General features: G+C 48.8%; 1 protein-coding gene across 1 annotated transcript in view; it reads right to left on the minus strand.

Annotated features, from left to right (window-relative positions):
* EMC1 (ER membrane protein complex subunit 1) overlaps nucleotides 1–14,935 on the minus strand; it is a 281,531-nt gene that overhangs the window by 26,804 nt on the left and 239,792 nt on the right. The window contains exon 20 of the mRNA XM_085609063.1: nucleotides 9,722–9,932. Within this exon, the coding sequence (XP_085465189.1) occupies nucleotides 9,722–9,932 (211 nt within the window). The remainder of the gene's footprint in view (nucleotides 1–9,721; nucleotides 9,933–14,935) is intronic.

The following is a 14,935-nucleotide window of genomic DNA, read 5'->3' on the forward strand; positions in this document are numbered from 1 at the left end:
CCAAGACAGCACAAGCCTTCCTTCTCTCCCTGTGAGGAGCCCTGGACAGAGTCCTGGTGTGTGCCCAGCATAATAAGCCACTCCTCTGTGGAAGCTGGTTTTGCCCCTCTGGAGGAGATGCCTGCGTGTCTGCTTACACAAAGGAGTAGGAGGTGAAGGTGTGATTGTCCTTTGCTTCACTGAGGTAGCAGCCTCTTGGAAATCGGCCATCTGTGGCTACTGCCCAGAAGCCATCATGCTGTAGGTCACAGCACATCTCTTCAGCAATTCTCTTTGTTCCCTGTTCCTAGGAGTGCTTTACACTTCCTAGCATGGGTGGTTTGGGGGAGAGGGGATGGGAGGTGTTTGGGTAGCATGTTGTCTAGAGTGACAACTGCTGCAGATAGTGAGGAAAGGCTACCGAAGGATTGGGCAATACAGTGGTAACTTTCTAAAGTCACCTTTCTATTAAAAGTAAGGGTGGGCGGAATCTGTGTGGTCGTGCTACACACAGCTCCGCGAAATGGTAAAAATTCTCCGCTAGCACGGAAAGTTCCGCGGAATTGCTTGTTCCGCCCTTTCGCGAAGCGTTTTTCCCTGTTCGCAAATGCTGTTTGCGTGCTTGGGGTGAAATCTCGCGAACCTGCCAATACGGTCGCCAATTGGCACGGCCATCTTCTTTGACTTGTCCCGCCCGCTTGGGATGCGGGTTTCTAGTTTGCGAAAGCGAGCGCCTCCGAATGACGTGTTCGCGATCGCACACGCTCGCGGGATTGCGCGGCTGGCTACCAAAATCACGTGTCAAATGCAAACGGATAGGAAAACTCGTCGGCGAACGCAGGGATACCGGTAAGTTGCTCTTGCGCGCGAGAACACGCATTTTGAAAGTGCGAACAAGGGAAAAATTCCACGACGCCGCACAATTTTTGGCAATTCCGCGTTCTCCGCGGTACTGCCCAAATTCCGCGAGCGGAACGGAATTTACCACCCAGGCCTAATTAAAAGTTGCCTGTAGTCCAATCTCAGCAATGAGTTTGGTTTAATGTAACAATTAATTTGATCTCTTGGAGCAATATCTTTGGTCGTCCAAAATGGAAGTTGGCCCTTAGCGCCAATGAGACCACTGACCCTTCTTCAGTAAAATACAGCAATTTTGTGTTTTTGCTGTCAGGGCATGTGAAGCCCTTCTTTTTAGGTTTCGCCTGTACAGCACTTGCACTGTGCTTGTGAAATCTCTTGCATTTAATATATCTTAAAAGGGGACTCTTATTAGTTACGTAGCCGAATTACAGTGTTCTTTCGCATTTGTGTGGAACCTTTGTTTTTTGGTTAACTTCCCCTGGCTGCACGCATTTACGATAAGTCTACTAAAGCTGTTCACACTGTTTAAGCCCCATCAACTGTCAAGGTATCGCACAAGTTACTTACCTTCGGTAACAATATATCAGTAATAAACATTAGTTAGTTATTGATTCCTTACCTTAGAATTGCTCCCAGGCGTCAGACTGGATCCGGAAAGATTTTTCGTCAGCAGTATCTCTATGTCGGAAGGTGCAGTCGGTTGGCTCCGCGTTTGTTGTCGGTGTCGCCAGGATGACGTCGCCGCAGCTACTTGGATGCCGCCCTCACTCGCTGACGTCAGTTCTGTACACGACTTTCCGCACCAGAAACGCAGAGCCATGCAAGACACTGACCATTGGTTCACAAAACTAGGGCCCTGAAAGCATGTTCTTAACCCTACAAATCAGTTCGCAGAACGGGGCGGATAGGTGGGGCGATAAGGAATCTATAACTAACTAATGTTTCTTACCGTTTATCGTTACCGAATATATGCATCTGAAAGAAATACGTTAGTTATAGATTCCTTACCTTAGAATAGATACCCCAGCAATACCAACCCCAGTGGTGGGTCTGCGAACCACCATCACACCAGAAAGTCCTGGAGAACAGAATGGCCAAAGTAGCAGTCTCTCTGGACTTGGCTGTCCAGGCAGTAGTGTTTGGTGAACGTGTGCAGCGATGCCCACGTAGCCGCCTGACAGATGTCATTCAGAGGCACTCCTCTTCCCAAGGCAGTAGTGGCTGCCGTCGCCCGGTAGGAGTGAGTGCGTAGCTTGACTGGAGGCTCCTTTTTATCCAGAGAGTTACAAGCCTTAATACACAACACGGCCCATCGGGAAATGGTGCGTTTGTGTACGGTCCGACCTTTCTTTGCACCTACGTATCCAACAAAAAGTTGATCATCCACCCGGAACTGTTTTGTGCGATCCAGATAGGACGAGAGCACACGCTTTTGGGTCCAGACGGATTTAGCCTCTCTTCTTCCTTTGAAGGATGTGGAGGCGGAAAGAAGGTGGGCAAAGTAATGGTCTGCCCGATGTGGAAGGTAGTGACCACCTTAGGAGGAAAGGATGGATGGGTCCTGAGAACCACCTTGTCCGGATGAACAGACAAGAAAGGAGGTTTGGAAGAAAGAGCCTGGAGCTCACTCACCCGTCTAGCGGAAGTGATGGCTACCAGGAAAGCAGTGTCAAGAGTTAAGAGATGTAAAGGACAGTTATGAAGCGTCTCAAAGGGAGCGCACATTAAATAAGTTAGCAAAATATTCAAGTCCCACTGAGGCATAACAAATGGAATTGGAGGAAAAAAGATGTGTTAAGTATTTCAAGAAACGGGTAACTAGCGGGGACTTGAAAAGAGAAGGCTGATCTGGCAGCCGAAGGGAGGCGGAGATGGCAGATAGTTCCCAGAGCAGAGCCCTTCTGGGCTAAAGAGAGAAGGAACAAGAGTACTTCAGATAGAGGGGCAGATAGGGGATCCACAGCCTTTGCTGTGCACCATGCCACAAATTTGTTCCACCTGCAGGCGTATACTGTCTTTGTGGAGGGACGCCTGGCTGCCAAGATTATGTCACAAACTTCAGGAGGCAGGTCGAAAGATGTCAACTGCCGCCGCTCAATCTCCACGCAAGGAGGTGGAGACTGGACAGGTTTGGGTGAAGGACCGTCCCCTGCTGCTGCGACAGAAGAGCCTCCCGAAGAGGCAGTCTGATCGGAGGATCGATGGCCATGTTGAGCAGCTCGGGATACCAGACTCTTTGTGCCCAATCCGGAGCCACAAGAATAACTTGGGCCCGGTCGCGTCTGATCTTCAGCACTCTTGGCAGAAGTGGTATAGGCGGAAAGGCGTACACCAGACCACAACTCCACTCGTGATGAAAAGTGTCGCCGAGCGAGTGCCGCCTTGGAAATTCCAACACGCAGAATTGCTGACATTGCTCGTTCTCTTCGGTGGCAAACAGATCTAACCAAGGCTCTCCCCACTTTTGAAAGAGAACTTGCACCACCTCCAAGTGAAGACGCCATTCGTGATCCACCATGAACCTGCCGCTGAGATCGTCCGCCCTGGCGTTCAGAGAACCTGCCAGGTGTTGAACCACCAAGGAAATTCCTTGATGTTCCAGCCATGTCCAGAGGCAGAGGGCCTCCTAACATAGGGTCCACGACCCCACTCTGCCCTGTTTGCTGCAATACCATATGGCGGTGGTGTTGTCCGTGAACACCTGCACTACTCTTCACCAGACAGAGGGATGGAATGCCTTCAGTGCAAGACGAATCGCCCGGAGCTCCAGAAGATTGATGTGAAGCCCGGACTCCGCCAGAGACCAGAGGCCTCTGATCTCCGCCTCTCCCATATGGCCGCCCCATCCCAGACCCACTGGAAATTCAGGTCCCACTGCAGATCCGCATATGCCACCTGGCAGTGTCGATCAGCAGGATGCAGGAGGCCATGAGGCCCAACAGCCTCAGGGTCATCCTGACCGAAACCCGGAACAGAGGCTGAAAGATCGGAATCATAGCCCGAATATCCCGGACCCACTGTTTGGTAGGATAGACCCGAAACTGCATCATGTCCAGAATCGCTCCGATGAAGAGGAGCTTCTGAGAGGGAATCAGGTGCAACTTCGGCACATTAATGGAGAACCCCAGCATATGCAGGAGGTCGGCCGTAGTCTGGAGTAGAGAGAAGACAGCCAGTCGTCGAGATAGGGGGAAGACTAAAATCCCGATCTGCGCAAATGAGCTGCGACCACCGCCATCACTTTCGTGAACACCCGAGGAGCGCTGGTAAGGCCAAAGGGGAGCACGGTGAACTGAAAGTGCTCGTGGCCTACCGTGAACCGCAGGTAACGCTGGTGGGCCGGCAGAACGGGGATGTGAAAATAAGCATCCTGCAAGTCCAACGCTACCACCCAGTCTTGCGGGTCGAGGGCAGACAAGACCTGAGCAAGCGTCAACATCCTGAACTTCTCCTTCCGGAGGAAGTGATTGAAGTCCGTGAGGTCCAAGATAGGATGCAGACCCTTGTCCTTGGGAACCAGTAAGTAGTGGGAGTAACAACCACAACTTACTTCTGGGACAGCAACGCGCTCGATGGCTCCCTTGGCCTAGAGAGAGCTGTAACTTCCTGCTGGATAAGGGCCAGATGATCCTCCGTCATGCAGTGGTATCGCGGTGGCATGGCTGGAGGGGTAGTCTTGAAGGGGAGGGAGTAGCCCCTTCGGACTATTTGCAAAACCCACCTGTCTGAAGTGATGGTGCGCCAGTGGGGGAGGTGATGGTTAATCCTGCCGCCCACTGGCGTTTGATGGGCCTGAAAGGTCGGACATGGAGGGTTTGGAGGCTGCTGCAGAGGGGGGGTTGGTGGGCTGGCCCGCCCGCTGGCCTTCGGAACCTCGCCGGTGGTTTCCACGTTCCCGGGAAGGTTGGGTAACTTGCTGCAGCCTGTGGCCCTGGGTGGGACGTAGCGGGTACCCCTACCGTAGTCGAAAGGGCCGAAAAGCAGACTGCGCCCGACGGGAGGAGAGGCCCAAGGACTTGGCTGTAGCCGTAGCTCTACGGCGTTGTCTGCTTTGTCGCCAAAAAGGCGACGGCCATCAAAGGGCATGTCCATCAAGGTGTTCTGGACATCCCCCGAAAAGCCAGTGGACCTCATCCAGGCGTAGCGATGATGCGCTACCGACTTTGAAATGGTTCTGCCCAGAGAGTCGGCGGTGTACAACCCACAACGGATCGTAAACTTAGCTGCATCTCTCCCGGCGGCGAAAGCCTGGGAGAGCACTGCCCGGGCCGCCTCCGGACACTGAGGCAGCACTTGTGCCACCATATCCCACACTGAGTGCGAATAACGGCTCAAGAGACATGCAGTACGGATCGCAGTCCTAAGCTTGCAGAAGAAAAAAGTTCTTGCCAAGATGGTCCAGCTTTTTGGATTCCTTTTCCGGTGGAGCGGTAGGGAAGGAGCTTTTGGAGGAGGAGGTTTTGACCACCAAGCTCTCGTGGGTGGGGTGTTGGGAGAGGAAAGTAGGGTCGCCCGGAGGTGGGCAGTGGCATCGGGCGATCATCCTGTCCACGGGTGCCCCCATGTTGAGCCTGGACCACGTGCTCAAAAGGACTTCAGTGAGGGCCTCATTAAACGGAAGTAGGGGCTCCGAAGAGCTCGCCGCTGGTTGAAGCAACTAAGTCAGGAAGTTAGTCCTGACCGCCACCGAGGTTGAGAGCCTCGGCCGCTAAACGCAGCACCACAGCGTAAGACGCTCCCTCCTCCGTAGCCACGGTAGGAGGAGACAACAAGCCAAGGTCGGGTGAAGTGTCAAGACCACTGGCATCCCCTAGCTCCTCTCTCCAGTCCTCCTCAGTATCAAGCTGGTCAGTTAAAGGGTCACCTGATCCCCCCCCCCCCCCCCAGTCCTCCTCCTCATCCTCTGGGTGCCACTGATGTTGGAAAGGGGACCCAGGAGTGAACAGGGGCATGAAAACCCCAACCGCCGCTGGTCCGGCTCCGTGTCCATGTCGGGAAGGAGGCTGGGGTCAGCGCTGGCCAGGGGGGTCCCGACAGGTGTCGAGCGCGGTAGTGTCCCTGAAAGGGACGGAAGCTCGGAGTCAACACTTTGGGCTCCACACACGGAGCCGCGGGACTGGCACCACCCGCAGGCCTCATTAGATCGGCAGACCGACGAGGATAAGGCGAAGAGCGACGATGCTTCTTCGACTTCTTCTTAAGCGTCGACTTACCCGACCCAGAGTGTGAAGACTTCGATGACTTCGAGCCGGAATGACGGTGGCTCCGCGACCGGTCCCTCGACCTCCCTCTCGACCTGGACCTCAAATAATGTGGAGCCTACGGTCGTCGTTCAAGCAGCTTTCGGGACCGCTCCCGCAAAGCCTTTGGTGTCAACAACTGACAGTCGGAGCATGACTTGGGGTCGTGGTCGCGCTCCAGGCAAAAAAGGCACACGTGGTGCAGGTCCGTCAACGACATCAATCGAGTACAGAAACCGCAGGCCTTAAAACCGGGCATTCCTCGTGCACCTGTTCAGAGTCGGAGACTCGAAACAAGACGTCGACAAAAGCCGAGAAAAACGTAGTCAAAAAACGTCTGAGGTACCGCTCTTCCCGGATCTGCACTGGCTGGCGCGAAAAAAAAAAAAAAAAAAGAACTGACATAAGCGCATGAGGGTGGCGTCTAAGTAGCTGCCCCGACGTCATCCCAGCGACCACGATGTCGAAGACTAACGCAGAGCTGACCGATGCCACCTTCCGACGCACAGAGGTACTGCTGATAAAAAATCTTTCCGGATCCTGTCGGACGCCTGGGGATAATTCTAAGGTAAGGAATCTATTATTAACATGTTTCTTTCAGATATCTCTTCCCACGGATATGCAGACAGCTTCTAACAGTATGCTGGAATGCTCGCATTTTATTACTTAGGGGTGTAAAGCAGATGTTTTAGCTTTAGAACGTTTGCGGCATTTCCTATTCATGCCTCAGTACCTTTCTTTGTACTTTGTAGACACTATCGGAATGTTTTTTTCAACTTAATCTATTTGGTCATTATGATCAAATTTTAAATGTTGTAATAAACATTGCACGTTAAAAATAATGTTGGTATACAGGAGTTATGCTATATTTTACCACTGAACAGGCAACCACAAGTGCAGTTACCTTGCAGACAACAGGGTCATGATTTGAATGGTACAGCAGGTGCAGTGACACCAGGATCAAAATCTCTAGACCCCCCATCTAAACACCAACACAGATGCATATCTGCTCATGCAGGTGTGCCTTCACACTTCTGTACTGCAAGAAAACCCCCAGTTTCCTACACCCGCAATGCTAGCCAAAAGAGGGAAGATTAATTCGAAATGAACAACGCTTACCACAGTAGACCAACCATATTCAACACTCCTAGTATGGTGCACTTGAGAGTATTCATGAATATCCGATGTACCTGTTTACCAACTATATATCGATTCAATTAACTCGTTCCATTTGATGCGCACTGGAACAATGTGATGTAAGAAGTCATGCAGTACTGGTGTTTAGGTGGCAAAACTCAATAGAGATATTTTATCAAACCAGGTTGCCCTTGAGAGGGCATAGAAAGAGAACCCCTGGCGAGGGTAACATTTTTCTTGAGATGGGGCAGTACAGCACAGAGAGAAGTATTCGCAAGAGAAAGCAGGAAACTGTTGTTCTCTGACATGACTCATAGAACCCAAAAAATGATAAAGGAACTACAAATAAAGGAGTTGTTTGTTATTAACTGTGATGTAGCGTTATGCCTCCTTGTCCAACTTAAGAGGCCTTGTTAAGAAAAGACACTTTCCAACAACCAAAGGCAGCTACAGCCTTCCTTGAACATAAAAAGAAACCTCATGTAAAAGTTGACGTGACGGAGATACTAAAATTTGAATCCAGCTGGAATGCAATGTCCTTTATACTGGACAACATGAGTCAATGAGTTTATTATAAAAAGGGAGCTATTATTAGCTTTGTTCTCATTTATATTTACTTCTTTTCTTCCTCCCTTCTGAAGCCCCCGTCGTCTTAAGCTTTACAGACTGCAACTTTAGATGTGAAGAGTAATGAGACTGTGAACTTAAATTCTTAAGTTTTGTGCTTATGTTATTGGGTTTTACTGCTTTATTGATGGTTGTGACCAGCTCAAAGTGAATTGAACCCTACGTGACATTCTTAACTATTTTTGTTCTTGAATTGCTTTCTTAAATTCTAGGTACTTTTCTTAGAGAGATGTGTGGCATTTTACAATAAACAATTTTGCCTCCTTTTAAGTGATTTGTATGGTATATATAAACACAATAATCCCTTATGATTTACGTTTACATTATTTACGCATACAAAAAGAACAAATCTAAGTTTCATGGCACTATAGAAGGATAAAAGACAATTAAGACAGCAAAACTAGCCTACATGGCAAACTGTCTAATCTTTGAAACTTTTGATTGTTTGAGAACATAGAGTTAATTTCACAACATAACAGTGAGATTGTTCCAATGTTTTGATATTTCTTTTTCTTTTAAGGTGTGTACGTTTTGAGCCTAACAGACAAGGTGCAGACAATACTAACGTGTCTCCAGTTAGGCACCACAGTTCCGGTGCTAAGCATGTCCAGGATAAATAGCTTTGTGTGTGCCAGAGACACAAATTTAAGATGGATTTTGTTAGTGTACAGACACTGCTGAGATGTCAGGGAAGACGATATGTAATTGAATTTGCACAGTTCCATCAAAATTCGGACTGTGCCCTTCTGAAAATCTGCAGTCAATGAACGGATAGGACCAAAAATGATTGCACAAATTTGATTGGCTTCATCATCCACAGTTAAAGAGTCCTAACGGTATAATGGGCTTTGCAAAACTTAAAAGGTAAAATAAGCTACTGGGTTCTTTGCATCCACGGTTCGTTTAGCATGGAGGATCAGTTTGAGATTTCTTACAACGAGCAGATGCCCATCGCTACTGTCATGCACAAGTCAATGTTAACCAGGAAGACTTTCATGTTGCTAGGATTCATTTCCAAGAATTAGGTCGTCATCGCCACCTCATCACAGATATTGACAACCGCTAGTCAATTAGGAGGGTGCTGAAGCTTCTAAATGCACAAGTCTTCCTACTAAAAAAATGAAATACTGTGATTTACGTACACTAACTGGCTGCTAATGTCAAATGTGGGACACCCTGTGATGGAGGGCCAAGTGATCATCACTCTAAAGATTAAGAAATGTATGACCTTCACCATCACTCCCATTCAGAAAGAGCAGTTATTTAAGTCACTGAGTCAGCAAAACTGAAGATCCTAACCCATCAACTTCACCACCACCAAAATAAAGTCACAGGAATACCACATGCTAAAGCCTGTGGTATTATTTCAACAGTAATAAGAACATAAATACTCAGCTGATTAATCCCCCCCCCCCCCGCCTCAGCCAACCCCAAATCGAGAATAGCAGATCTTGAACTTTGCACAAGAGCCTCAGAAATAGCAGGCCTAGTAACTCCTAATTGCAGTTTCCTCAAACAAACTATGAAGGAGTAATATCTGGAATAGAGGTCAGGGACTCTATATGAGCATGTGAATGGTTCTACTGCAGCTTTCCCATAAAGCCACCCACTTAAGCATGGCATAGTGGAAAACATTTCATTACAAACTATAAGAAACTGCTTTATGTAATTTAGCCAGAGTAGAGATGAGGCTAGAAGAGCAGGACAGAGAAGAACTAATGTACTAAATGCCAGACTTCATAGTCAAGTAGCCAGTGTAACAGGAACAATGCAAATGTGGGCCTTCTATATCCTGTACTTTAAGATTACATTTGAAATTTTAGACTGCACACACACAAACGTATAAGAGATGTGTACCCAAACATTCATTTACTCACAGAGAACATGCCGGCTCGTTATGCCTCGCTCCGTTATCGTGGCCTCCATGGCACTGATGGCTGATGGGAAGATATAAGACTGCTGCAGAACATGAGGCATGTGCGGGTGGTCCAGGGAACTGAAGGCTGTTGTATTGTACTGCTCCATCCCCTCAAAGAGCTCTAGCACCGTCAGCTCGTTTCGCCGGGACTTTGTGTTCCAGAACTGGTACTAGGGAAAACAGGAGAGGGAGTCGGTGAACCATGAAGATCGGGAAACACTGCTGCATACCTGACACTGTACAACCATCCACCCACAGCAGGTACATCCAAGGATCCTCACATGTATCAGAGGCAATAGGACAAGTGTAATCTGTGCTCATTAACAGCTAATGGGACTTGCAAGAGGAGTTTGGGTGCACAAAGAGGAACAGTATAGTAATGGCCCAACAAAGAACAAAGTACTTTTCCTGAAAATGTAGTTTTGGATAAGTATTTGATATTTCAGTAGGTTTTTCCTTTTAGAAGTAAGATATACCAATCAGGATCTGGAAGATTTTTCACCAGAGTTCCTACCCGGCACCATGTGATGCCCAAGCAGCTCTGATTGCAAGTTGGAAACGTCTCTTCTGGAAGTAATGTAGCAAGGCAAGGGCAAAACAGACAAAGCAAACCCAAGAAACTAAAAGGAAAATGTTACTTGCCCTGGAAGCATCTGTTTGTGCCATGTACTGCTGTAGATTCACATGCTGTGCATACTCATGCCATCTAGTGTTGGGTTCAGACGTGTGCAACTTGGTTTTGTTGGAGGTTTTTTTTTTTGAGTCACAAGGTATACTGACTCCTCCTATTGCTGGTAATGCGCATAGGCATTGGCTTCATTAGATTGTTTTCTGTGTGTGAAGGGTGAGGATGTAGATGGAGCATACTGATACGGAAGAGATGACCATGCAAAGTAAAGGTAAAAGATAACACCATCTGCAGCATGCCCAGGCGACCGGGGAGGGGCTTGTGCGCATGTGAATCTACAGCACTGCATGCCACCAACAGATGCTTTCAGGGTAACATTTTCAGTTCCTACCATGTGTAGCTGTAGATACACATGCTGTACATAGACTACAATGCAACCCTCCCAAATGCAGTGGCTTAGCCCGAGGATGTTGTAGAAGATTGGAAAACTGTATGCAGGTCAGCCTGGTCAATATTTGCTTGCTGGCGGGCCAAGACATCCAGACACTATTATTTGGTAAATCTGTGAGGGGTAAACCATAGCTGCATTGCAGATATCAGCTTAGGGAACGTTACCTAAAAAGCCACTGAGGCCTATTTCTTACAAATTGAGTGGGGTCTGGGAGGGACAGGCAGGGGTCTTTTGGCTCTAGCATAACAGATCTGTATCTAATGAGCCATCGTGTAACACCTGCTTTACAAAGAGCATGCTCCTTGTGTTGTTCAGAGAAAGACACAAAGCTGTTGTGTCTAATGGAAGGGTTTGTTCGGTCAATGTAGTACATCCAAGTATCCAAAGAATGCAAAGCGCGTTCCGCTACAGATTCTGGATGTGGAAAGAACACTGGGAGTTCTATTCATTGGTTAAGATGAAAGCTAGAGACTAGCTTAGGCAGGAATTTAGAGTTGGTTCTTAGGACTACCCTATCCTGATGCACCTGGAAGACATTTTCTCCCAAAGTAAGAGCATGTATTTCACTGACATGCCTGAGGGACGCTATAAGGAAAGCCACTTTCCAGGAAAGGAACAAAAATGGGCAAGACTAAAGGGGCTCAAAAGGGGCCCATTAGTCTAGTAAGTACAATGTTGAGGTTCTACACAGCAGCGGGAGGCGCCCATTGTGGAATGACCCATTTGAGGCCTTCCATGAAAGCCTTAATGACTGGGATTCTGAAAAGTGAGGCGTGTTTTCTATTTTGTAGGTAAGCATCCACAGCAGCTAACTGGAATCTGATAGAAGTATAGACAAAGCCCGGCTTCTGAAGGTGAAAAAGTTAACAGACAATGCCCTGCACAGAGGCTGTGAGTAGGTCAATATGCCTAGGGAAACCGTGTACAAACAATTTCCACCTGGCAGCAACGCAGGCCAAATAGTAAGATTGAGCTATTGGCAATTGGAAAGCCTGACAGCACCTTGGTTTAGAGAGAGAAAGTTCGGCCAGTTGGGGAGCTTCTTGTGAGGGACTAGGGAAAGCACGAACAGCATGGTGAATCGGGGCTTGCGTTTCCAGGTTGGAGCTACTAGGATGAGAGTGAGGTATGGCTGCCTCAGCTTCTAAACCTCGAAATAGAGTGGGAAAGGCAGAAAAACGTAAGCAAATATCCCTGACCAGTTCATTCACAGTGCATTGCCCATGGATCATGGGAGCCTGGATACAAAGCTTGGGCATTTTGTGTTTTCGGCTTGGTGAACAGGTCTATCTGTGGGACCCCCCCCCCCCCCCCAACAATGTAAGTAGGGTCTGGGGGTGGAGTTCCCATTCGTGGACTTGTTGATGCATCCTCCTGAGCAGGTCTTCCAAGTCTTTGTTGTAGGAAAGTGCCCCTTTGTGCATGGTTGCCCCCACTTTTTGCCTAATATTGATGTACTTTGACTGAGTGTGCCCTGGGTTCCTGCCAATCAGGTACCCAGGGCCTATGTTCTTTCCCTAAATTGCACTGTTGCAAAACCAGACTGGCAAGTCTCTGGCTACATGCAAGTCCCTTGTAAAAGGTATCACAGGTACCAAGGGCACTGTGACCAGGGAAGGCCTCTAATGGCTGCAGCACTTATTGTGCCACCATAAGAGGCCTGTACCTTTACACAAAAACACTGCCACTACAGGCTGCATATTTTGGTGCAGGCTGCGTATTTTGGTATAGAACAAAGTGAAGAGTCGCCTACAATCCACTTCCCTGGCATAGGTAAGTCACCCATCTAGCTGGGTGCACTACACCGGTGGGGAGGGTATGGGTGCATGAGCCCTGTACCCCTACAGTGTCTAAGCCAATTCTTAGACATTGTAAGAGCAGTAATGCCATAAAGAGTATATGGTCTGGGAGTTTGTCATTACAAACTCCGCAGCACCATAATGGCCTTACAGAAAACTGGGAAGTTTGGTATCGAACTTCTCAGCATATTAAACCCACACTGATGACAGTGTGGGATTTAAAGAAAAATGCACTCGGGGCATCTCAGAGATGCCCCCTTAAAAACAACCTAACTCTAGTGTCCTGGCCGAGTGGCTGCTCGCCAGCTGCCAGCACCAGACATGTGTCTGGACCCCTTGGTCGAGAGCCTTCTGCATTCGGGGTCCTGAAACAGGAGCGTCACTATTTTGGAGGGGTGGCCCCTTTGGGGCTGTGCCCTTCTACTGCTGCGATTATTCCTCTTAAAGTCCCCTCTGTATTAGCCCCGTAAGAATCAGCTGGAGTTTGAATGGTGCCCTCGAGTTTAGCAGTATTGATGTCCTAGTAACAATTCACTACCATCTCACTGACTTGGGGGCTGAAGAGATGCTCCATATCAAAGGGTACATTAACGAGGTGCTGTTGTACCTCCGGCTTAAAGCCAGAAACGTGCAGCCAAGCATGGAGCCCGTGAAAAATGCTAGCGTCTATGCTCTGAGCAACTGTGTCCACGGAATCTAAAGTGCAGCAGATGTTAGTGTTGAAATATTTTTTTTCCTGTCTCTAACTTCTGCCCCCATTTTCTAGATTTGTCTGGGAGATTTTGGATGAAGTCCTCCATCTGATTACAATGGGCCCAGTCGTCCTGGGAGAGAAGGCCTATGGAATTGGCAATCCCCAATGGGTGGCAGACTGTGCCTCAACACGTTTGCCACTAGCGTCAACCTACTTACTCTACCGGTCTGGAGAGGTGCATCTCCCGTTACCTGTAATTTGGTGTACTTTCTGGCCGTTTGCGCAACTAAGGCATCGGGGAGGGGGTAGCTGCCTCTGATGTAGGGCGTGTCGGAGGGAGAGGACTTGTATTTTTTATCTACCCAAGGCATGACAACATGTGCTTACACGAGCTCCTTAAAGTTTTCCCAAGCGAGCTTAAGCATGCCTTTGAGCTTCAAGAAGTACTGGATGAACCGCTGTGTGAAGTTGAGGGTTTCCATGTGGAAATCTTCTACCTCTGGGTGGAAATGGATTTCCAATTTGAGGAATGTGGCCACCCCTGCCCAAGACCTCGTGGTATGAGGTGCTATCCTCCGATGGTAAAGTCTGTGCTGGGGTATAAGTCAGGGTCAGCGTCAGTTGGGGGCTTCACGTTGATCACCCCAGCCTCCTCTGGGAAATTGGGATTATAAGGCAGGTCATCAGACTATCCTAGGTTGTCCCATCCCCCAGAATGTGAGGAACCCTGTGGGGAATGTTGAAGGTCCACAGGTAACATAGAAGAGGTAAGGATAGGGGGAGTTGGAGTAGGAAGAGGACGGTAATGAAGAGGAGGCAGTATAGAGGTGCCTTTGTTAGGACGCCAAGGCTTCTTTGCTGTTTGCTCTACAGGAGGGTTGAGGGCCTTTACGAAAGTCAATTTCCTCTTGTGAGGAACAGAGTCTTTGGATGCCTGGAGTGGCTTGGCTTGGATCTGGCTGATATGAGGCTGAATATGGTGTTGCTTGGCATCGAGGTGTTCTTTGAGCCATTGGAGAATTGGCTGGTTGAGATCCTCAGAGGCAAGGGAGAATGCAGGTATGGACGGCAGGCTGGAGAAAGCCGAGGGATGCTTCTGGTGGGTGGATCTTGGCTCCGAAAACTTTGAGTCGAGACACTCTGATGCAGAGTGCTTCAGTTTGGTGGATTGGGGCTCCGAGTGTCATGGCTCCAATAGAGGTCGAGAAGGAGTCTTCCAGACCAGCGTTGAGGTGGCAGTCGACCACGAGGCTTAGAGTAAGACTTCGGAGACACATGCGAGGAGGTAGTCAGGTCCGTCTTGGATGTTTAATGCCTACCATGGGCATGACGAAGTGGTGAATCGGACGCCTCTTATAAAGGACAGGAGCTCAATGCTGGCGCCACTTGGGAGTGAGTGTATGTGGGAGAGTGGAATTCACAGCCGCAGCCTTCGGCTACAGGGGGGGGGCCCTCTGCGTCAGCCTTTTAGTCCATGCTTTCCAGAGACTACTCCTCCATCTTGACGCAGGAGGAAACATCTGGCAGATGTAGATCATCATCTTGCTCTTCAAAGAGTTTGGGTGTATCCTCCTCCTACCGATGATGTGCCATGGAAGCCG

The sequence above is a fragment of the Triturus cristatus genome, chromosome 1_2 (genome assembly GCF_964204655.1).
Source record: "Triturus cristatus chromosome 1_2, aTriCri1.1, whole genome shotgun sequence".
In the NCBI taxonomy this organism is placed as follows: Eukaryota; Metazoa; Chordata; class Amphibia; order Caudata; family Salamandridae; genus Triturus; species Triturus cristatus.